The sequence below is a fragment of the Phoxinus phoxinus genome (assembly GCF_949152265.1).
Source record: "Phoxinus phoxinus genome assembly, chromosome: 19".
Classification (NCBI taxonomy): domain Eukaryota; kingdom Metazoa; phylum Chordata; class Actinopteri; order Cypriniformes; family Leuciscidae; genus Phoxinus; species Phoxinus phoxinus.
In genome coordinates, this window is record NC_136894.1 from 5890634 (window position 1) to 5915601 (window position 24968).

Sequence of the window (24968 nt, forward strand, 5' to 3'; positions counted from 1 at the left end):
CGTATAGTTACAATCTTTCCTGTGTCTGTGTGACAAGACAAACATGAATGGATGTTGATCAATCGGATGTGCGCAGTGTTGCTTTCCCCGCAGGGGGGCGCAATTTCCCATTTTCTACAAATTACACAAAGGGGTTGTAATTCACATCTCTGAACGGCGAACATCACGACCGCAATTGTCTCTCTGATGCTGGATTTAGTCTATGTCTCTTTTAGATAGTGAATGTTTTAAAACAGCACGTCTGTCGACCACCAGCAGACACAACAGAGGCAGAGCGGTGACTCATGAGATGAGTAGCCTAATACTGAAGTGTAACGTTAACTGTTAGCGCGTGAACGTGCTCGATGTGTCTCTGATACTGCGGGCGGAAAGTTGGGTGTCAAGGACCAGCGAATGTACAGAGGGGAATATGGTGTTTTTATATGATCCGTGGTTCACAGCTTTTTCCTCTTCCTGGTAAGATTAGCGGAAGCCAGCAGTACTGTAGTGTTTTGTCTCTCTTCATCTGCAGCAGCCTGTCTGTCAGCGATCCGCTTCCCGGTGTTTCATTAACGGACAAACATCTGAACATCTTCTCAGCGGCTTTGGACTTCCACAGAGCAGGTCGATCAGTGAGATACTGATTTCTGAAGATGACGGGTAAATCAGTCAAAGACATTGACCGCTATCAGGCTGTTCTCACATCTCTTCTCGCGTCAGAGGAAAACAAGTTTTGCGCTGATTGTCACGCGAAAGGTAAGGTTCATATTAAACAATTCTTACTACGGTTTCCTATTTCTGCTGTTAGAAATTGAGTATATTGTATGTTCAGTGTTTGTGTATGAGTGTGTTGGATTAGGCCCTGTGTGTTTTACATCAGTTTGGTTGGTGTGTGTTGTTGTCCTATTCGTGAGCGAATCGTTCTTTTGAATCGGATCTGTTTGATGAATCAGTTGAACCGGTCTGGGTTTTCTATTGATTCGTAAAACAGTAACTAATATCTTGGAAACCATTGGGACTTTAGGTTTACAATGTTTTCAGGAAACACAGACTATACAACATGTATAGTAAACATGAGTATGACTCAATTGTATTTATCATCAAGCATACAAAACGAGTTTATCTTTTAATTGAAGTAATTAATAAGTTTAAAGTAGGTTAGTTAGCCTACTTTTCTTAGCCAGGTGTACAGTAAATGGTGTTAGTGTTGTGTAATGTAAATGTAGTTTCTAAATAATTTGAATGACTAAATTGGGACACCAATTACACCTTTTTTAACATAACTTAAGCGAAAAAATCATAACCATCAATATATCTTTGTGGCCTTATTAAAATGTGTTAAAGAGTAATAAGGACCACGTGATGGCGTTATCACGTCCAGACATAAAATAGCTGCTGAATCGTTTTAAAACTAGTTCTTTGAAATTAATTGTTTAAAAGAACCGATTTGCCAATGAATCGGACTTCCTTTACCCATCCTTTCATTTACCCAGACAGCAGCATAGTGTCGGCCCAGATCTGGCCCACATCTAGTATGCGTTGCCGTTGAATCCACATATACCCGACACTATGCTGCTGTCTGGGTATCCTCTCATTTTGTCAACTACTGGGCTTTTATTTGGGAAGTTGGGAAGGGAAGTTCATTTGGACAGACCCTCAATCCTTTGATTTTGACTGAGGGACTAAGTAAGTCTATGTAGGCTACACTTCAGGCAGATCCATAGACCACAATGCATCATGATTGTGACGTCACAAGTTCACAACAGCAACTCCCATAGCAGATTCCAAGTGGTCAAGGGTTTAGGGTGTTATTTAAACATAAGGGTTCCGCCAGTAGTGGGCACTCGTGCAACGTAAGCGATGACGTACATCCGAGTCAACAAGACAGAGGGAAGTTAGCAAGGGATGGTCATAAAAAATTTGACTTAAACGCAGACAAAGTGTTCATGAAAAGGAAGTTGTGATAGTCTTTTCTTCCCTATTGTGGCGTATATACTGTATCCGAGTGAAACAGCTTCTCGAACAAAAAAATACATAAAGTAGTGCGGGGCTTGATTTTATCCATCGGTAACTGATTGGATGGCTGTGGTTTGCTCTTGCTGTGATCTCATGTGAGTGACAGATTGTTCTGCCTTCAGATGATGTTGCAAATGAGAGGGGAAGTTATTCTGATTAAAGATTAGGAGGGCACATGAATAAAAAAAAAGAATGATGTGCACGGAATGGATTATATACTGCAATATTCCATAAAAATTTTGACTTTTTTTTCTAAATAACCACCGTATTGATTTGGCCATTGGATATAGAGTTCAAATAACAATGATAATGACTTGTTTTTCAATTTGAGATGGCACTGAAGATACCTTTGCTGTTGTGGTTAAATTTCACATGAACTTATGTTACAATACACACATTGCACAAATGACAGTACGCATACAAACACTGTAACACTGGGCAAATTGTGCTGCGTCTGTGATTCTGCTTGTCAAACACTTTATGTTGCCTGACTTCCCTGTTTGACCTCCAGCCCATAAGGGACACTGTTCTGCCCTTCTCCTTATTCTTAGAAGCCTGACTGCTATTGGTCAGACGTAATCTGTTCCCGGCCCTCTCTGTCTCTTGTACTGAGCTTTAGGACACCCAAAACTTGTGTTCTCTCAAGCATATTCCAGTTGCCCTATCTGCATACTTCTCTCCTTGCTTTGAATGGTTGTGTAACATACGTTTATTCCCTTTTTCATACCATCTATTGCACAAATACATGATGCAAGAGAATAAGCTTGTGTAATAGCCTACAGCTTTTTTTGGAAAAGGGAATGATCCCACAAGCAGTGAAAATCAGAGCGGGGAAATCCTTGCAGACAATCAAGACAAGGCCTAAACTTATTTGCAGAACAATAAGGTAGCGCTCAGTGGTCAAGCAAGGCTAACAGGTTAGATTATTCGATGAGCTCTCACTGAAAAACAACAACAACAAACTGTGTTTTGTGTTGAAACTGTGGGAGAAAATGTGTTTTAATGGTCAACTGGCATCTGATTTGACACATTGTGTGCACGTTAGTCATTACAACGGGTTGCAGTATTTATATTATGAACTTATTACTGCATTTCTGTAGCACTTTGCCTTAGTGACTAGTGTGTGATAACATGAATGGGGCTGGTGGCTCAAAGATCTAATTCACAACTTGTGCTAAAGAGTTTAACAGTATGTGTGAAAATAACACTGGCCTATTTCTCTTTACAGGCTAGAACACAGCTTCCACTGGCATGTGAGATTGTTTGCTTTCTGGCTGTTTGTTCATTATAGGGAAGAGTGTTCTTATTGTTAAAGAGTGTCATGTGATAGACAGGTTATTGTGTATTGGTAATGCCCTGCCATGTGTTTGTTTTTAACCCAGGATCCAATCTGCCATGCAGTGACAGATGGATTGAGAAACTTCACTGACTCTAATAGTTCTTATTGGGCATGACAGTGTTGTTTGCATTCTTTTCTTTTATTTAAATGCGTTTTTGGTCCATGACAATTGGGTTATTTAGCTGACAGACAAACATTGCAAGTCATTGTATCAATTGCAGTATTATACAAGAGCGAGATGAGCGTCTCTCAGTGAAACTGCACTTTGTAATCTAGTTCCTTCCTAATGATTTAGTTTTTTGAGGCTTAAGGCGAGAACTGTTACACGCACTGGCACCACCAGTCAAAAGTTTGGAAAATAAATAGGTCTTTGTTGCAAACTTTGAGTCAACATTGTGACGATTAACATTTCATTAATATGGTGAAATGAATATGTCAATAAAGAAATTTTTTATATTGTTGTTCAGTATGTTTTATTTCAGTTCAGTAAGTGAACTTAAAGGGATAGTTCACCCAAAAATGAAAATTCTCTCTTTAATTACTCGTCCTCATGTCGTTCCAAACCCGTAAGACTTTCGTTCATCGCCGGAACACAAATGAAGATCTTTTTGATGAAATCTGAGAGTTTTCTGTCCCTCCATTGACAGTCCACGCAACTACTTTCGAAAAGCTTCAAAAAGTTCTTAAAGAGATCGTAAAAATAATCCATGTGAATTGAGCGTTTTAGTCCAAATTCTAAGTCGCTTTATATAGCCCCTTTCACACAGAGATTCCGGAAATTACACGGATAATGTGACCCGGGATTTGTCCCGGGATCGTTTGATTTTGGTTCATTCACACTGCCAGTGATTTTCCGGGGTTTTTTTTGAGTGCGTTCACACACACATCCCAGTAAGATCCCGTAAAGACACGTGACGTCAGGATGAGACGTGTAACGTACGCGTCGAAAACATGTACACTAATGCATTGTGTACCGTTCCACAAAGCTGGCGAACGATCTCAGCTTCAGCGCGGATAGTAGGAGCTCCTGGTCTCTGCTTCGTTATAGTTTGCAGACATTTTTTCATTCTTTCTTTGTTGATGACGAACAAAAACTTTCTAGAGTAGCGCAATGGCACGTGCGTCATCACTACGACACACCCCTTACGGCATTCATCCTGGCTTTTGTTCACACAGGTGCGCGTTCCGGGACTGATCCCGGCAATGTTACTAGGTCCCCAACCCGGGATCGATGCCGGCATCAATCCCGGGACGTGTTTGCGTTCACACAGAAGGCACTCTGGCAATTTCCCGGGATCAACGCGCTGTGTGAAAGGGGCTTTAGATGAACAGATTGAATTTAGGCTTTTGTTCACTTATAAACATTCAACATAATCCAACATAATTACTTGATGTGCAAAAAACAATGAGGTTCATTCTCATGTTATGCAGCACATTTGAGCTTTGTTCTTGCGTTTGTTCTTGTTCTTGCGCGTCAAGCAGGCTCAGTTACGCCTCTCAGACTGTTTATGTTCGCTGGTCAATGTTTGTATGTGAATAAGAGACTAAATTCAGAAATGAGAGTCTTAAGGCCATTGCACACTGAGTCCGAAATTCGCATCAAAATTTTCGCACGTTAAAAAATAAATACGATCTTACGTTATGTCAATCACGCTTGCACACTGCCTCCAAAACTTTCGTCCGTCATAAAAAAAATAGAAACGGGTTCGATTTTCTGCGTTTTTCGCATCCGTAACAAGCAGTTTGAATGGTGTTTGAATGGTGCTTTGACAATTCAGAGCCACCGAATCACGAATGCGAAAAAACGCATACGAAAATTTCGGACTCGGTGTGCAATGGCCTTTATGGGTTTGGAACAACATGAGGGTGAGTAATTAATGAAATAATTTTCATCTTTGGGTGAACTATCCCTTTAGTTTTGAGAGACCCCATTACTCAATTACATTGAGGGAAAGAGTTTACTAAATCAATTGAGCACAGTCATAAGGCTTTTCAGTGCACTGAGGTAAAAGTGGTTGGAAATGTAATTTTGTAATTTCTAGCAAGTTACAGCTCTTATTTGGCTTTTGTTGAGTGATCATTTTGGCTCCAGGTTGAATGTGTTTGCTAAATGCATCGATCAGACTTAAGAGATAGACCACTGTAAGCACACACAGAAATAGGCCCATATTGTGCTGTTGTGAATGTGATAGGAAGCCACAATAACTCGTCTAGAAACAGTTCTAGTAAAGTATAGATTTCCTTTGATGGTTTCCTTTAAGCGCGTCACCTTAGCAAGTTTGCATGATGGTAATTGTTTCTTCCTGTTTTGGCTGAAGCTCACTTTCAGAAGTCTGTGATTTAGTACTGAGCTGCAATCATGGGAGTAATAGAAGGAGCTATAATAATCTCTGGAGTTCAACTGATGCTGTCTTTTAACAATCCATTCATTAAGCTGCTGGAACTGTGCATGCCACATTAAAGGGCTATTACTTATCTTTATGTCTGTCGTTGCTCATATTGCTCACACTTATCTGTTTCTCAGTGTGTGTCATCATTTTGGTTCTTTTTTGTCTATTAGGTGCAGGTTGATTGTATGTGAGGGACAGGTTGTAATGGAAATGGAAATCAGAGAACGGAATTGGTTTTACATGTGACCTTTTCTCCCAGAACACCTTGGTATATGAGGCTCATTTGCATTCTCTTGTTCTGCGGTTGTCATGGAGATATCACCGCTGAGGCTGGAGTGGATTGAGGATGTGATGCGGGAGGACACGATGACTGTCCCTTATAGACCTTCTCGGCCTCTCACCGAGGAGCCAATGTACTTCTGTTCCAACCCAAGCTCATTGGAAAAACGTGTGAGTTGCGGCATTTCTACAAAATATTACGTTGCTTTTTGCAGGTGACACTTTCAAAGTGTAATGTCCAGTGAATGTCGCTAAAAATGCGTTCTCGTGTTGCTTGTTGTACATATTGTGGCAGTTCGGAAAATAAGTGTCCGATGAGCGGCGCTAAAAGGTTAATGCTCTCGCATTTAACAATAACGTGCTGTACCACTAGAGCTGGACGATTCTGGATAACTTGAGGATATAGATATAGTCTGTGTGAATGAAAAAAGGTGAATGATGGTTGTAATGGTTGTAAATAAAAACAAAGACCCTTCTGTGTGGGTTCTGATGATTTTTCAGATACTGTCTGCTGTTCCAGGTGTGCTGGAAGCATCTCTCTCCCGTTGTAATTGTTGTTTGTTTTACCCAGTAGTAATTTCTTGAACATTTAGCCTAGTTAAGCAATGAATGAAAGGATTTTATTCACATGGCTGCCACATGATGCGCTTCACTCAATTTAGATGCTGTTTTATAATGTTGTAGGCTACACTCTTGGGCAAAAAAAAAAATGGCTTAACATTTAGATTTTAATATTCTTAACCACAAATTATTGGTCAGGAAATTAGCTCAATTTAAGCAAGTGCCATTGTTGTCTCAGAAAAATATCAAAGACAGAATGATCTGTTTGGCTGAATATGGGAGTTGTGTGTGGAGTGATGAATCACAATGAAACATGAGTTGCATGGTAATGCTCCAGAGCGGTGTCTTCACAAATCTGCTGAGAAATATAATAATAAATGCACCTCTGCGGTACCACAGTGAAGCATGAGGAAGAGAGTGTCATTGTGTGGGAAGCCTTTTTAGCTGCTGGTATTGGTGAGCTACTTCACTGTAAAAAGACATTTAATGCTTTGGGGTGGAGGAGAATACTGCAGAATGGCTTGCTTCCCACAATTGAAAAGTTATCTAAAGACAATTTGACCCCTATAGTGAATATTTGGTCTCACATTAAACTCAAATTTTAAAGACATTTTTCAACCATCAACTGTTTGAAGCCACTACCATTGAGTGGAACAACACTGACTCTTCTTTCTGTAAGAAGCTGTCTGCAAGACCCACAAGGCTTAAACATTTAAAGAAAACTAAGGGGAAGGCTATTCCATACTAAGTTACAGTGTTTCTGCAATTCTTTTTAATTTCCTGACTAACATCTCATTTTTATTTGCCATTCAAATCGGATATTTGATTCTGAATTTTATTTGTGACTTGTATTGAGCATTTGGTTATTTGGTACAAAGGCAAACTGAAATTAAGATATGGACTACTTTAGAGTGAATTAGAAACAAAACTAGGCCATTTTTGTTCTCAATTTTTTGTTCTCAATTTTTTTTTCACCGTTTATGAAACACTATTGTAATGTCTGGAAATTTGAATGTTACACATTCCAAGGGCCTGACCTGTGGGTACTACTTTGGCACTGCAGCAAAACGGCCGTCTTACAGCGTGTGAATTAAAACTCGATTTAAAAGGCTACTAAAGATCATTGCTGTTAGCAGACATCAAGACAGAGCTACAACCTGGTCCTCCAGGTGTCGTGTCGGCTTTGGAGATTAGCATGAAAGTCAAACTGTAGTCCTAATACCGCTCACAGACACGTGATAATGGCGTAACACTGAGAGTTCATGTCTGCATAATTAAATACAAGTCTGTCTTAATGAACTTCAATCCTGAATAAACCAAAAAGTCCATCTGCTTTGAGGGGTGCCAGAGTCATTTCATGTCCTCTGGATATTTTGGGGTGAGAGAAGCCCTGTAGCTTCCAGAAAATAATAATAATAACTGGTAGCCTGGCAGGCCAACAATCCCTCATCCTAGTTGGAGAAACGAAGCTTCGTCCGAAATATAACACTTCCCACTATATAGTATGCAGAGAACAGCACTCCAACAGAGTAGTACCCTATTCGAAAAACAGCAGGCGTGTGTGTTCAATGGACACTTTACTATCATGAGGCCACAGGAGAGGATTAATGAATGGCAGTGAAGAAACGCAACTGATAGGTCATGTGACAATAATAACACGTGGCTGATGTAGTGCATCAGAATTCCAATCATTCATACTATATGGAACATAATTTTTTAATGGTCACAAAGTAGGTTCAAATTCAAGTAGGCTACCTACATAGACAGTATGTGATTTCCCCCACAAGGCTTTTCTCCATGATCCAAGACTTGAGATTCTTAAAGTGATACACGCGGCAACTTTTTTGAGCAATGTTGCCGGGCAGTGTAGCCGAGAGATGTTGCTTGGGCACTTTCCCATTGAGAATAGGCAACAAATTTCTATCTGGATACTTTAGATCGGTCGTGGGCCCTGTGTCTCGCCTGGTTGCCTGTTGATGGCAACATTGTGATGTGTTGATCCATGTGGCGTCATGAGCAGGTTTTTCTGTATGTTTGGATACTGTTAAGAAAGGAATTTGAAATCAGGTCTCGGACAAACATGTTGCACTTTTTCAGTTTCTATGTACTTAAAGAGTGTGTGCGCATCTGTGTTTGTGTGTGTGTGTGTGGACGTGTTTGTTCAGTACACATCATCTCACAGGAGGTCCAACCAAAGTCCATGTTTCTCTTCTGAGTTGGTCTTTCTTGTTGTTTGATTCAGGTACACTCTTCGTCTCTCCTTTGGCAGACTAGAATGCTGTCTGTCAGAGGAACACATTGTAGATCACAGCATGTTAATGTAACTTTAACAGCGACATTACGACAGCTTTGCAGGCCTGTAAATTTCCACAGAGACGGTAAACAAGGCTCCCCGTCAAGCTGGAGGGAAAGCTGTTCACTCTTTTATATCAACAGTTGCCTGGAGTGTCAAGCAAATGCAGGGCTTTTCTCTACCAGTAGCTGAGATTTGTGTCTGCCTACCCTCATTGCCCCAGCACAATATTATACATTTTTACACACTAACTTTAAAAAGTTTCATGGGTTCAGTATAAAGAAATTAATACTTGTATTCAGCAAGGATGCATTCAATTGAGAAGTGACTTTCACATTGTTGCAAAATTTGTTTGATAAACATTAAAATAAAATTGACCAACCCCAAATATGTCATTAGTAATGTATAAATAATATTATTATTTGCAATAAATGTATAAAATTGTTATTAAACATATAAATATAATATTTATGTTTTAATGCATTTGTATAGTATTTATCCCATTAATAAATAGTATAAAATGTTTTTATGTTTATAAATATATAAAAGTATGAATGTATTTTATAATATATTTGTATATTTTCACTCATTAACATATTATTATAAATATATATAACATTATTTATACTTGTATATATTTATATTTATAATATTAATTATATTATTGTATTTTCAGAAAATATATGGGGATACAATTTATGCTAGCCAGTTACTAGACAACATTGTTGAATAAAACAGAAAAATAAAATGTTGTTACGATGCACGATATATCGGCCACCATATCAGTATTGGCCGATATGTTAATTTTTTATGTTATCATTATTGACACAATAAGAACATTTGGCCAATATATTAAAGCCGATAAATAATGTTTTATTTCCTTAAGCTGAGACTCTTCAGATGCACTGTTCACATGACGGTTTTGAATTGCTTGAAATTGGAATCACTTTGAAAAGGAAAATACAGTTAAGTGCAACATGTGCTGCGCAAGTTTGTCAAATAGCTACATTTATATTGTAATGAGAACACTACTGCACAATTTTTATATATATATATATATATATACACAATTTTTTTATATATATTTTTTTATATATATTTATATATATATATATTTATATATGAGATCTTTATCGGCCAATATATCGGTTACCGGCTTTCAAATAAAGATTTATCGTTATCAATCATAATTGTTGATTGATTGTTACGGTGGTCAGTGCGAGTAAATATTGAGCTATGATGCTCAATTCCTCTTGACCAGGGGTGTCAAACTCAGTTCCTGGAGGGCCAGAGCCCTGCAGAGTTTAGCTTCAACCCTAAACATTTTTTAAAAACACCTGATCAGCTAATCAATTCCTTCATGCTAATTTGAAAATTGCAGGTGTGTGTGTGTTGAAGCAGGGTTGGGACTAAACTCTGTAGGGCTGTGGCCCTCCAGGAACTGAGTTTGACACCTGTGCTCTTGACTGTTGTCTACCAAAAAAAAGAAGAAGGAAAAAATACCTCAAGTTTTTATTTGCAAAGCATAAAACAACATGTACGTGATCATCAACAACAACACAGCAATAGCCTGATAGGGCAAGTGATTTATTATTTACTCTCTTTTATTGTTCCTGGACCATCATGCCAGCTTGTTTGTTTTTCCCCAAAAGGGATTTCCCCCTTTTTCTTATATAGTTTTTTTGTTTTGTTTTTTGGTACGCACTTGATAGGGTGTTCAATGTAAGTCAATTGGATATTTTTCCCTTGTTTCATCATCGACCAGGCCAAAAACCATATGCCTTATCATAATAATAACACATACTGTTCAATAATTTCTGTAGCATAAACAGTGCAGGAGTCACAGGCCGGTCTCCTGCACTGTCACAAATGCCTAAGTATGAGCATGGTGATTTTTGGCTTAGCAAGTACCACTAATAAACAGGTGGCTTGGCAATGGCATGTGTCCTTTCTCCGGCTCTTACTGTTGCTTCTCTCTAATAGGTTAATAAGTGTGAACAGCATGTGAATCTCTCCGCTCTGTTCTGCATCTCTGTTGTGATTCACCCTGAAACCTGCCTGACTCCACATGACTGTTTATTACAGCCTCACATGTTCTGCATCCCACACGCAAACACCCTCTCTCTCTCTCCCTGTGCCCGAGCTGACGTCCTCCAGTAATACCACGCAAGCTGATTACCCCTTAGCCATGCGGAAACAGAGCGAGAGGGAGAGGAAGGAGGGATGTTTGTAGGTGGGGGATGAATAGGTAATCTAAAGAGGCCTGCGGCACAGAAGAGCTCATGAAAATTGTGTTTTATACAGCTGCAGCGAATCAACGTGCATCCCGTTGGGAATATCCCTTTCCTCTGGCACAGGGCCATCTCACATCCATGCCAGATCTCAGATGTGAGTGTGACCGTGTGCATAGTGCAGACGTGAACCGGCGCTCCATTAAGGGCCAAATCAACACATTTATAGCCGAATAAATATTAGATCTCAGATTTCATGATTGAATTCAGGCTTTCTGCTATTTTTTTGGTACAAAGAAATATTTAAAACAAACAAGGTTAGATGGTCTTGTCTAGCCTGTCCATTGATTTCCAGAATACAGGCTGGTCCACTTTCGCCCACTTACCGGTGAAAAGACCGTCTGACCGACATTTAAAGCACCCGACCACAGTTCATTGCTGTTTAGGGGTGAGTGAATCTGAAATTGCTCAGATAATAATAGAACAATAATATATATATATATATATATATATATATATATATATATATATATATATATATATATATATATATATATATAGATGGCTCAACTAGAAGTTCAGATGTGTTAAGTACTAATTATTTCACAGATTTAACATCTGAAATATAAAATACAGTAAATGTTGTGAATCAAATATAAATACATAATGTTGTATACAGTTATATTGTGAATCAAAACCATACAGCATGACCAGTGTAGTCTGACTCCTGAATGAATGAATCTAATGAGTCGATTCTTTTGAGTGAATCGAGCTCATATCGCTTATGACTAGTGTAACATGGTTATGACAACATAAACATAACTATGACAATGTGTAGATAAAAATACACATCAGGTATTTTGTTAGTAGTATTTATAATAATATTAATATTACGAAAGTGTATAATGCTCACCTGCATTTTAAAATGTAATTTATTCCTGTGATGCAAAGCTGAATTTTCAGCATCATTACAATAGTCTTCAGTCACATGATCCTTCTGATATGCTGATTATAGTGATCAATAAAATTTATTTTTATTATCAATGTCAAAAATTGGAATTGCATTTTTTTCCATATAGGCTATTTATTATTAAAAGTACTAAACAAAAAATGAATAGCTTTTTTAAATGAAATGAATTCGTTAAATTATTTTACTATTCTCTAAGTCTTTCAAACAAAACTCTGATTATTTTTCAAATATCCAATGCAAGGCAACTTTGTCAAATCCAGTTATTATTAATTCCTCACAAGCCTCGCCATCATCTGATTGGAACTTGTTATTTTCAGAAGTGCTTTTCAGTTTTGTGTGCACGAGTACGCACGAGACAGTCAGCGAACGGCCCATGGGCGTGCCATCTGATGCTTACTCAAGGTTAGACTGTCAATTTTGTGTCAAATTAGATCCACTCAGATGAATATAACCACAGCAGGTGCGCTGTGTAAACCGTCCCAGAATGCTGTGCGCACTTGTTTCAGAGAATCCTAAGCAATTAAGAGGAAATGTTGCCACAACAATCCTCTGTGACATCGCATCAGGAGAGCAACCAGAGCAATAACTTAATGCGGTGCTGCCACCTACTGGCCAAAACTGGCATTGCTTCAAACGAGCAGAAAAGCTCGCTCAGAGCTTGTGCTCGGAGACAGTCTTCGGCAATGTCTTTGAAGCTTGCTCGTGTCTCAGCAGAGTACGGTTACATAATGTGTTTGAAGTAGGAAAAGGGGGAAAATGGTGATGACTACACATATATGCACCTTCAGGCATGGTTCTTTGTAGCAGGTAGTGTGGGCTTTATCATGACTGAGCGCCCGTGTGTGTGATTTAAGAGTAGCCTACAGATGCTGCAGGGTGCTGGTGGGTGTGTGTTATCAGCGTTGTGCCAGCGTGTCCACATGACTGGCCAAACTGGATTAGTGATTGCAGTGTGTGAAGCTTGTCATTTTCTTTACTAATGCCAAGCAAGAGAATGTAAATATCACTCCTCAGCAGGCGCCCTTCTCTATCTCTCGCTGCCTCCCGTCTGTGTTTTTCTGTCCCTTCTCTCCTTCACTGACTCATTAAATTGCTCCAGCGAGGGTTGGGCTGAATTCTGATTTTAAGAATTGGCTCCATTTCAGTTCATCAGATTGAATTGGAATTTAACTGTCCACACGCCACAGGAAGTTGAATTTTAATGACAGGAAGAGGAATTTGCTGCATTTTAAAGCATAATGAAATCTGTAATTGTATAACTTTATTAAAAAATGAATATTGGCGTCAAAGTTTCAATCAATTTCTACAATAATAAGAAAATGTATCGAAAAATAATTATATAAATATATTCATAAAAGTTTGGGGTTGATAAGATTTTTTTAAGTTTTCACATTTATTTGATAAAAAAAACATAATGTATCTATATTATCACAATTATAACATTCTATTTTCAAATGTGATTAATTTTCAGCATCATTACTCCAGTCTTACTGTCATGATCCTTCAGAAATCATTCTAATTTCCTGCTCAAATAACTTTTCACTATTATCAATGTTGAAAGCAGTTGTGCTGTGTGATATTTTTTGTGGAAACGGATCTATTTTTTCAGGATTTTTTTCTTTCTTTCTGATGAATAGAAGTTTTTTTTGTAACATTAGAAATGTCTTTACTGTCATTTTCGATCAATTTATTGTGCTCTTGCTGAATAAAAGTATCATTTTCTTATTTTTTTTTAAAAGCTTAATGTTATTTAATATATAATATTTTGAATAAATTAGAGCATTCTGGAAGATTAATTGCTCTTCCACCATGGTTGACAAAATTAAGCTTTTTTTGTATAATGAAATGCATATATATATGTATAATATATGTTGCCATTTCTGTATTCGATATTGATATAATTTAATATTCTTAGAAATAAAAAGGTAGATAAAACTGTGGTCCTAATTAAACATCACTCTAATGTCTTCATTTTTATTGTCAGGTCCCAGATGGGCATCCTGGAATCTTGGAATCTTCATTTGTATCCGCTGTGCGGGAATCCATCGGAATCTTGGCGTGCACATATCACGAGTTAAATCTGTAAACCTGGACCAGTGGACTCATGAGCAGATACAGGTAAGCTTTTCCAGTAGAAAGGGCATTGTTTCTGATTTGATCATGATCTGTATGATCTAAATGTGTTTGTGCATGTTTTGTATGTGCTCAGTCTGTTCAGGAGATGGGGAACACCAAAGCTCGGCGACTATACGAGGCCTTTTTACCAGAGTGCTTCCAGCGCCCAGAGACAGACCAGTATCCTTTAGCACATATGAATGTGTGTGTGCTGTGTGTATTAGATTATTATCCTCTCATGTTACAGGTTTCCTTAAGCACCGCGATACAGAGCTGCTGAGATTTTTATCCGTGACAAATATGATAAGAAGAAATATATGGATAAATGCATTGACATCCAGTCCTTTAGGGTAAGTCCAAAGATTTTGTAATGATAAAATTATCTTTTTAGTTTTATTGTTAGTTTGATTTTTGTAAAAGAATAAAGAATTTCCTTTCCATTTTCAGAAAGAAAAGAGTGAGACTGTAACGAAAGAGGCTCCTGTTGTTTTTGAAAAGATGAAGCTGGTGGGTTTCTGCATTTGTGCAATTGAGTCTGTTTGAATGGTTCTGTTTAAAACGGTGGTTCTCAACCTTTTTGATTTGAATGCTCCCCGATATCTGCTCTAGTTATGACAAAGCTGCTTTTCAAACTTTTTAATTAATGTAAACATGAAGTATTTATGACAAATTAAATAAAAACTGCGATTGAGTGATTTTAGACGTTTTTAAGAACTGTATAATCCTCAATTATTTTGAGAATAGCAGGTTTTGATTTTACGAGTAAAATTGGGTCTGTGGTTAATATTACTTGAAGAGACTCTACGTCTTGTTCTAACCTTAGAACACCCGTGCTTAACTGAAAACATTGACAAAACATTTTCATTATAATGAAGACATTAGAAATTCCTGATGGAGCTTTCTGGGTTGACATTTATTGATGGACAGTTAAACAACTTTGTTAAAGGGGATCTATTATGGTCTGAATTTTGTTTTTCAGGTCTACTAGAATTGGTTTTCATTTCAACATTTGTGCTTTGTAACTTTGCAGACTTTGTTCATGTTCAACCAGCGACAATACACACTAAATAAAGTTGTAAATGTAAAAAAGTATAATAGGACCCCTTTAAAATAACAAAACAATGTTTTTATCATTAACGCATGAGTAAGACTATGTTTGTTTGTCTTGCAGAAAAAAGACGAGCCACAGCCATTCAAAAACACTCCAAGGAAGCAGTCACAGTCTGTTAATGACTTACTAGGGCTAGGTAACATGCAAAAATACACATCATACATATCAGTACAACCACAATATAGACTTTTGATGTTGAAACTCTTTTTTTTCCAGATGCCCTAGCTCCTCAAGCTCCCGTATCCAATGGCAAACAGAGAACTGCGATTAGTCCCGCCCTTGACCTCTTCACCTCTCTGCCTGCTGCTGTCAGCAGCTCAAACTCCGTCAGGAGCACGGTAAAGATGTTCACACTGAGTTTTCACTTCAGTCCTAACTTTGTTTTGCTATCTTGAATCCATCTTTAGAGGGTAAACCAAATAGTTGAAGTGTTTTTTTCCCCACTGTAGCCTAACTCAGGGTCCATGCCCACTGGACGGGTAGCAGCATCAGTGCCCGAAAACCTCAGCCTGTTCCTGGATCCCCCCACTAAAAGCGAGGACAGTGGAAAGAAGATGTCAAAGGACTCAATCTTGTCCCTGTACAGCAGTACAGCACCACAAACAAACATGGCCGCTCATGGTGAGATTAGTTTCAGGATGATGGCAAATTTGAAATTACTTACTCAAAATATGGTTCCTTTCTGTTGCTTTGTGCTGTTTATGCATGTTTATCTGTTTCTGTTTTAGCTAGCATGTACATGGGAGCAACCCAGATGGGCTATGTCCCTGCTGCAGGCTATGGCCAATACCAGGGCCTGGCTGCCCAGCAGGGCATGATGGGGCCTATGATGGCTCCACAGATGAACATAGTGGGACAGGCAGGTGTCATGCCACAGACCGGAGTGCCAGCTGCTCCTCCGTACATGGCAGGGGTGCAGGGGGGCATAATAGGAATGCAGAATGGGATGATGGGAAGCATGGCAGCAGTTCCTCAGCAGGCATATGGAGCTCAACAGATGCAGTGGAACATCAGCCAGGTAACAAGCGTTGGAATCACCATTACCATGCTGACTTGATACTGAGCAAATAGTTTAGGCTTTTTTTCACACTGATAGCCCAAATCATTTTAGGCACATTCAACTCAAATCCATTTTTGAGTTTGTTTTGGGTTTGATACTTAAAGAACACACAATAAATGGATAGTGAACCAAAAAAACCAGTCTGCCATCATTTACTCGCCCACATGATGTTCCAAACCTGTATGGCTGTCTTTCTTCTGTGGAACACAAAATAATATATTTTTAAGAATGTACTGATTGTTTTTTTCCATTCAGATATCATGATTAGACTTGAGCTTTCATGCTTAAAAAAAACTGCTGAAGAAGCACAAAAAAAAAAAAATCCAAACAACTCTATTTTAATCCTTCATATTTTAAATGATATATTTTGGTTTGTTTCTCACACACAACTGAGTTGCTATTCACTGATAATGTTCTTCCAGTGATAATGTTCCTCATTCAAAGCAGGGGTAACTGCCGGATCACTGAGTTGAACTTGCAAACCGGACCATTGAGAGCAATTCTGTGAAGAAGATCATAGACTGATTGAAAAGATCTGACTCAAAAGAACGATTTATTCACAAATCAGATATAGCAACACTGCCTTTTTAAAAATAAATGAATACTTTCATTCAGCAAGGATGCCTTAAAGAGATCAAACGTGACAGTAAAGATGTTTATAATGTTACAAAATATTTCTATTTAAAATAAATGTTTTTTTGTTTTTTTCTATTCATCAAATAGTTCTGAATAAAATGTATCATGTATTATCAACATTAATAATAAGAAGAAATGTTTCTTAGCAGCAAATCAGCATATTAGAATGATTTCTGAAGGATCATGACTTGTGACACTGAAGACTGGAGTATTGATGCTGGAAATTCTAATCTTTAACATTATAGGAATAAATTACATTTTAAAAAATATTAAAATAGAAAACAGTTATTTTAAATTGTGATGATATTTTACGATATTACTGTTTTTACTCCATTTCTGATCAAATAAATGCAGATTTGGTGAGCATAAGAGACTTCTTTCAAAAACACAATCTTACTGTCCCCATTCCCCAAACTTTCAGGGTTCCCACGCATTCTGGAAAACCTGGAAAACAGACTACTGCAAACTAACAGACCTGCCACTTGTTCTATTACATTTGATGGGTTTCTTTGTTGTTCCTTAACTTTTCAATATTTGTTGTTATGATAAACACTGCTAACAAGAAACATTTGTCATAATGTATGATTAAGAGCTCATATTAAAAAGTAATTTTAGAGTTAAGTCATGGACATAAACTGTACATCTTTAAAGGGGTCATACTATGCCCTTTTACAAAGTCTTGATTTTGTTTTTGGGGTGTACTGGAATATGATTTCATGCGTGAATCTTCAAAAATCTTCTCCCCCCTCCCCAGTCTGTCCCGAACGCATTGTTTAGTCCCGGTTTTGATAAAGCCAAAATACGAAATGTGCTGTGATTGGTTAGCTGGCCCAGTGTGTTGTGATTGGCAGCGCTTAGCGTCTTACCTAACTAAACTAAAGTTAACACTAACTAAAGTGTATTATATTATAGGGGTGTGACGGTTAGTATATAACCGTGAGACCGACGGTTATAGTTAAACACCGTCATTAGAACTCTATAACCGCCAAAACCGTGTTATTAAAATATTTTTTACAAACATAAAAAACAAACAAAAAAATTATAATTTTTTAGATAGGATCATAATATGCGCAATACATCGGGAGACATGGTTTTTACCACTTAATGAAGTTTTGTTTTGTAAATCGTCAGAAATGATTTTTACCACTTCATATAAGTTTTGCTTTGTAAGCCTTTCCTTAAAGCGAATTTCGTTTTGTACAAATTGTACCTTAATTTTAATAAATGTTTCATCAACCAATTGCATGTATTTAATAATATAGCAGACAATATAATAACCGTGACATTGAGGCGCCGGCGCGCCGCGTTCACTTGCATTGGCATTGCATTGTGAACTAGAGTGCATCTCATCGTAAATGAATGAAACTATGCCTATGCCTCATGCATTAGCATTAAATATCTTTGCTACATCCTTTCTAGACGGGTGCGGCTTTGAGAAATCTTGGAGATCTCCCTAATAAACGGAGGTCTGAAATCTCTGCCCCCTTACCGATCAGAGCGCGCGCTGACACGGAGTTAACCCGCTATCTCCAAGAAGAACCAATTGACTCTACGGCTAATCCACTAGCATGGTGGGGAGACACACGCTATCCGCTCTTAGCAAAATTGGCACGTAAATACATGTGTATTTGTGCTACACGCACAGCATCAGAGCGAGTTTTTAGCACTGCGGGTAACATAGCTACCCCTGTCAGATCGTCACTAAAACCGAGTAAAGTGAACATGTTGGTGTTCCTGTCACGGAACTTTGAAGTCGAAAAAGATTAGGAATTTAAAATGTCATTGCACTTTTTTTGTTTCCTGTATTTAGTTCGTTTAATTAAGGTATTATCACAACAATCGTTGTTCGACTTTTTTTTTCTTTGATAAAGGTATGTAGATTTTATCATTTGTAATTTAGGCCTACTCATTCATTTTTATGCAGCTCTTATATAATTTAAGCAGCCTACGTTTTTAAAAGGATTTGTTTAGTGTGTGTGATTTATTTAAAACAAAGCATGTTCATTGCTTTTTTTTTTTAAGGATTTAAAAAAAAAACCGACGGTTATGTTACGAACCGTCAAATTTGACTCACATCATAACCGTCATCACCAATTCTGAAACCGGCACACCCCTATTATATTATATATATTACTAAATTTCATCTATTCCTCACACAGAGTTGTTGTGTGGCTTCTATAGATGCACATGTCTTGTAAACACTACATTTATGATACTTTTTTGCAGTGTTTTTGAAGCATGAAAGCTTTAGTCCCCATTGCAACTGTATTGACAAAAATAACCAGTATAAAGTTTCTCCTTTTGTCTTCCACTGAAAAAAAAAGCCCACAGGTTTGGAACGACATGAGGGAGAACAAATGAAATCAACAAATGTAAGTCTCACCGTTACTTTCTTTTAATTGCCCGTAATAACCGTTTCTGCTGTCTCTCTCACAGATGACTCAACACATGGCAGGAGTGAATTTCTACAGTGCCAATAACGTGATGGGATACGGTCAGTCCATGGGCGGGGCGGCTGCTCCCGGTTCAAATCAAATGCTTGGGTCGCACGTGTGGAAGTGATGACGCCATAAAGAGAGAGAGTGGGACAGTGTGTCTGAATTGGGTGGGCTGGGTTGGCGCCACGACTGAATGACAGAAGAAGGGGAACAGATTGTAGGAGCAAACACGTTGGGGAGTCGATTCGATGATCGCAATCGAAGCAAAGTCTCTACCTCCCTCATTCTCAGAGCCAGATTTTCATGCTTGCCTTCAAACAATCACATACTCAGAGAGAGAATTAGAGGTTTCCTTCGCAAGGTATGGTGCGTACGCTCCTCTCAGAATGTTACACGATTCACAGCTTTGACGTTCTTAAATTATGTGTTTTTGCTACATCCGCTTGAGGATTTGATTTTTTTTATTCTCTCTCTTATTGGCCACTGTGATTTTGCCAAGTAAGACATGTTCCTGGATCAACATATTTTCTTGATCCTGGAACAACATTCCTGTCTGAAAATTTGGGGTGTGTTCACACTTGTAGTTCAGTTCTCTTGGTTCCTTTGGTCCGGACCAAAAAAAGAAAACATTAAATTTAGTCCTGGTTTGCTTAGGTCACTGGTCATTTTTAACACAGAAACCTAAAGATACAAAACAACCAAAAATGGCTTTTATGCCGTATATTTTGCGAAAGGAATTTGTTGAACTTCCAAAACAATGCTGTGTGCTGGGCTAAATGCACTCGCTGTATGTGTGTAATGTATATGATGAAGCTGACAACTCGTGAAGAGCTTATAAAATGTGTAAAGGAGTCAAAACAGCGTCAGGAATCCCTCCCTGACACACATGACGAACTGTGATGGGCAACATTGCAACTAAGACAAGAAAATACAGGTATACTTGAGCATTCTGTCCTTTTTAGGGTCGCATCTTGTGACATCATGTCCTGTTTTTGGTTCGTATATGTGTCTTTGGTCCGCGTTCATATTTCAGTTAACTGCACCAGAGTTTGTTTGGAAGCTGAAAACATGGGTCTCGGTCCGCTTCTTTGGTGAGCGCCAGGGTTCAGATTCCAGCCTTCACATTTATTCAGATGAACCGCACTAACAATCACACCAGGGTTCGATTTAATCGAACCAAACATGCCAAGTGTGAACACACTGACAAATCCTAATCCTAGGCTATCCCTACCCCTAATCTTAACCTTAGCCGTAACTAATCCCTAAAATCAGAGGGAAATGATAGGTGAATAACAGCACCTAACCCTGGTTGCAAGATTAAACTTGACATGAACTGTAAACTTGTCCCTCAAATCTGATTGGTTGATTGGAATGTTGCTCCATCAAGAAATCCAGGAACGATCCAGGAACATGATGTACTTGGTGAAATCACGTTCACCATATTTTATCAGTGTTAATTTGCAGTCATATTTACCATTGTTCAGCTGATTTTTGCAGGCAAAATCCAGTCAATTCAATAGGAATTCAATTGATCTGGGACTTTGTGAGGGCAAAAGTTTTCCCCATGCAGATTTCGCAACAGATTCCAGTTGTACGTGTGAATACGCCACGTTTACCAACAGAAAAGCTGCATTGGACCATTTTTGCTCGTGAAAATTGGCAAAAATTTAGTTAATGTGACCTCTCGTTTAGTTTCAATTTAAGTTTAGAAGCCATTTTAGTTGCCATTTTTGTTAGTAAGGGTCTTAAACTTTACTACTGAGGAAAATGTCTGTTTTATGTCTGCTATCAGGTTCCGCAAACCTACGAATGATACTTTTGTATTGTCGTCTTTCTAACGCACAGGGTACAACTAAGCCACTTTGACTTTGCTTTCGGTCTCGCTCGCTCTCAACTCAGGAGAAATAAAGGCTTGGGAGGATGAAAGGGTTCTCACATCCATCTCATAGCAGGACATTTACATTCAGCCAAAGATTTATTAATGCTCAGTAGTCTGCACAGATATTAGGAATGACAAGTTCTAGATGGATCCATGCTGCTGTGCATCGTTTCAGAGCACTGCGGTTTGACCTCAAGAGTTTAATGGCACCATTGATTGTATTGTACACTGCTTTTTTCCCCTCATTACTGAGTGCAGGGTCACCGCTGGCTGAGAGAACAAAATTTTGGGACACTCAGGCTGCAGTTTGGACCGAGACCAAATGAATGTTTCACTCTGACTGCTGCCCGAAGAGCAGAATTTGCCATGGCCACTGTGTGAAGTTCATTCAAAGCAGTCAGCTTGGGTTTTATTGACTGCTCGCTGTTTGTTTGAGCCTTATGTCTACTTTTAAAGTAACCAAATGCGATGAGGTTCACTCTTGATAACTAGGACCCCTTTAAAACAACGACTTCCTTGGTGAACAAACAACCTAAGCTGGTTTGCTGGTCTGGTTTACTGGTTTCATACAGGTTTTAGGCACTTGGCAGGTGGTCAGGCTGGGAGTTGGCCAAGTTGGCCTGTCTAGAATACCAACAAGACCCTCTTAAACAAGCTAGACCACATTGAACGAGACCAGAGAACCATCTTAAGCTGGTTTAATGTGTTTTGTTTTATTATTATTACTTGTTCAGGATTAAGCAGTTGTACATGCATTAAACACATCTGTGCTTTTGTGTTTATTTTCAGGTTATCTTTTTATCTTTCATAGCCATAGAGACTGAAAATGTTCTGCCTAGGAAATGGATTTTTTTTCTCTCAGTATTAGATTTCTAAAGGAGTTCATTGCGTTAGACTTCTCTGCATTTGAAAATATTTGTTTTTGCGTTGTAGCGCTGAATGTAAAGAATTGTTTGCTGTTATTATTACTTGTGCTTTACATACCTTGGTGAGTATGTTGTCTGAAATGACAATGTCATTGTGGTTTTGCACATCACTGCTCTCTATTGGCCAATCAGTGATGTACAGTAGTGTTTCATTTCATAATTTGTTACTGAATTCTTTTTTTTAATTGTGCAAACATTTAATTTTAATCTGCACTGCATTTTTTAGGTTTTGTATGTGCTTTTGCTTTATTCTGATTAAATGGGACCATTATTTACTCACAATTAGGCATGTGTGAACCTGTAAATACCATGTTTGTGATTTGAGACTTATAACCCTCTATGTAAGGTCCAAGGTTTTATCTTTAATTTAAATTGTTATAATAGCACTTTACAGTAGAAGCCTGTATGCATGACTCGTTCATTGAGAAAGTTTGATTGGACAACATTTAATTCCATATGCGACAGCCTCGCTTGCATGCTAGACATTCCAAAACGGCAATCATTGGATGTTCAAACTGACGTCAAATCAGTGGGATGAAAAATGTTGCTGCTGATTTGATTCATCTCACCAGGTGGATCTGCTTTTAAACTTGCACTTGAATGTATCTGTCTGGTTTGTCTGTTACAGTTTTAATTTTGTTTTATTTTGTATAGCTAACAAGCATCGTTCAATACTGAAGCCACTTTTTCAAAACTCTTCATAATGTCTGCATTACCAACATGAATCTTGGCCAAACAGTTAATCTCCAAAACCCACTCAGACCAAAATTGTCAAATGTAATTTGGCTCAGTATAGCCGGCTGCATAAAATGCTTAATCTAGTCTTACAAGTTATGTGTCTATATATTTTTTTCTATAAGACGGGTCATAACTGTTACATAAAAGCGTAGATTGGTCTAATTTGTATGCGAGAAAATAAGACTAATTATTTCCTTGCAAAATTGTTTCTGTGGAAGCTTGTTTCCGATTGCAATTGCTTAATTGTTTAGGCCCTATATCTCACAATACTGACATTTACTCAGAATTGCGCGTTTTATAACTCAGAATTGTAAGGAATAAACTCGGAATTTCAAGATGAATTGTGAGGTATAAACTTGCAATAAAAAAAAAAAGGTTACTGTGACTTTATCTCACAATTCTGCCTTTTTTTCCTCAGAATTGCGAGTTTGTATCTCACAATTCGGAGAAAACTTGACTTTTCAATAGCCGCCATTTCACCGTCTACGTTAACTATAGACCCGGCTATGTGTAACCCACTTCTAGCCAAAATAACCTTGAATTTGGTTACATGTAGTTTTTGCCAAAATAACTTGCGTGAGATGTACGATATTCCATCATGTAAGCAAAGTAAACAGTGATTACAAGGTGTTTGGTTTAATTTCTTCACTCATTTAATTTCTTTATATAATTGATGATAGTCTATTCTTGGGCTATAGTTTAGACATCTATTAGCCTACATTTTCACTGACAGTCCAAATTTTGCCTTGTTTTAGCCTAGACGTCTATGTGTTTGGACGGCTTTTAGATGTCTTTTAAACGCAAAATTGCTTGCTGAGCGACTTTGATTCTCGAAATTTCAACTGTATAATCCACAATTCTAGTCATCTTCTTCAGAATTTGTATTTCTTGGCGGAAACGAGCTTCCATACAAACTGCCAGTCAGATTTAAAGCATGTCTCTTAACATAGTGGCTAAGTTAAATGCAACTACCACAGGTCAAATAAAGAAGTGGTAGTGCTCTATGTAAAGCAATATGGGTCCTGTTTTGAAAATTTGATCTACAATAATACTTAGGTAAATGATTGATCCTTAGAGAAGCAATCATTCTGTAATCTGTAGAGGTCTAATACAAAAAGCAACTGCTACATATACAGTGCACATTTCATAGCACACTTAAAATAAATGCTTTTGTGCTAGCAGTAAATGTCAAAACAACTATTGCTGTTTTCTCAGTAGGCCTATGCATAAATGATTTTCCTTGATGGAAAATGGAGGGCTTGTTTCCACTCACGCTTGCAGTCTCAAGGAAGAGAAGACGATAGGCTTTATGACTCCGACAGCTGTGTAATGGTTTCCATCGCCCCCTTTGGTGAAACGGTGCTAAAACATCATCTGCCCACATTACGTTGTGGAGGTCTTGAACATTCTTCCTGTGAACTCTCACACGTGAGATGATGACGTCATGTAAGTGTTTGTTATGTTGAATGGATCACATCATTTTGTGGCTCGCAGTGAATGTGTAGCCTACTCTACTCATGTGGGTTACTTGCGAAGTTTGTATTTTAGTTGCTCGATCTTGTTTGCTTCCTTTTCAGGATATTTCAAATGTATTTCAAAGGCTTGAATGTGAAATAAGATGAGAAATAAACAAATAAACTGCAATTAAGTGTTGTGATTTTGTGGCCTGTAAGCTATATATGTATTTTTCTTCAGTGGCACAAATGCAGAAAATAAATTTAATCTTGTACACAAGCCATAGACTATATACATATTTACACAGCATTTTGAAAAAATATGATATATATAGTAATTACATTCGGTTTTTCTTTTTACTTTTATTATGAAAGTCAGTGATAGCATCTGCAACCGGAACACTTTAATCAAATTATTAATTGCTTTCAATAGGGCTGGGCTATATTTTCGAAGTGAATAATTTGTTTTTTTGCAGTCGCTTCATGTCGAACCATTTTCTTTTCACTTCTGGGACTGTTCGATTAACAGATGAAACTCCAGTAACTGCATCTG

General features: G+C 38.0%; 1 protein-coding gene and 1 long non-coding RNA gene across 3 annotated transcripts; one reads left to right on the forward strand and one right to left on the reverse strand.

The window, feature by feature from the left end:
* The first annotated feature begins 29 nt into the window (after positions 1-29).
* Positions 30-24605, forward strand: smap2 (small ArfGAP2). 2 transcript variants are annotated; one of them, XR_013795139.1, is made up of 11 exons: positions 30-735; positions 14043-14176; positions 14268-14353; positions 14445-14523; positions 14621-14680; positions 15345-15420; positions 15501-15622; positions 15734-15905; positions 16013-16302; positions 19417-19779; positions 21264-22826. XR_013795139.1 is itself a non-coding variant. In XM_079591433.1 (10 exons), the coding sequence occupies exons 1-10, from the start codon at positions 633-635 to the stop codon at positions 19540-19542; spliced, it is 1248 nt and encodes a 415-aa protein (XP_079447559.1). In that variant the 5' UTR covers positions 30-632; the 3' UTR covers positions 19543-24605. The 2 variants fall into 2 exon arrangements, 1 of the variants encoding a protein (XP_079447559.1); XM_079591433.1 differs by having other exon boundaries at positions 19417-24605.
* On the reverse strand, positions 8558-12312 carry LOC306987163. Its single transcript, XR_013795106.1, has 3 exons — positions 12002-12312; positions 8745-8846; positions 8558-8605 (listed from the first exon to the last, which is right to left on the reverse strand). It is a non-coding gene; the product is annotated as an uncharacterized lncRNA (long non-coding RNA).
* Positions 24606-24968: the final 363 nt, after the last annotated feature.

Coding starts and splice junctions, on each gene's coding strand:
- smap2 (XM_079591433.1), top strand. CDS start 633: ATGACGGGTAAATCAGTCAAAGACATTGACCGCTATCAGGCTGTTCTC. Junction 14,681..15,344: donor TTTTTGAAAAGATGAAGCTG/GTGGGTTTCTGC, acceptor TTTGTCTTGCAG/AAAAAAGACGAGCCACAGCC. Junction 15,906..16,012: donor AACAAACATGGCCGCTCATG/GTGAGATTAGTT, acceptor TTTCTGTTTTAG/CTAGCATGTACATGGGAGCA.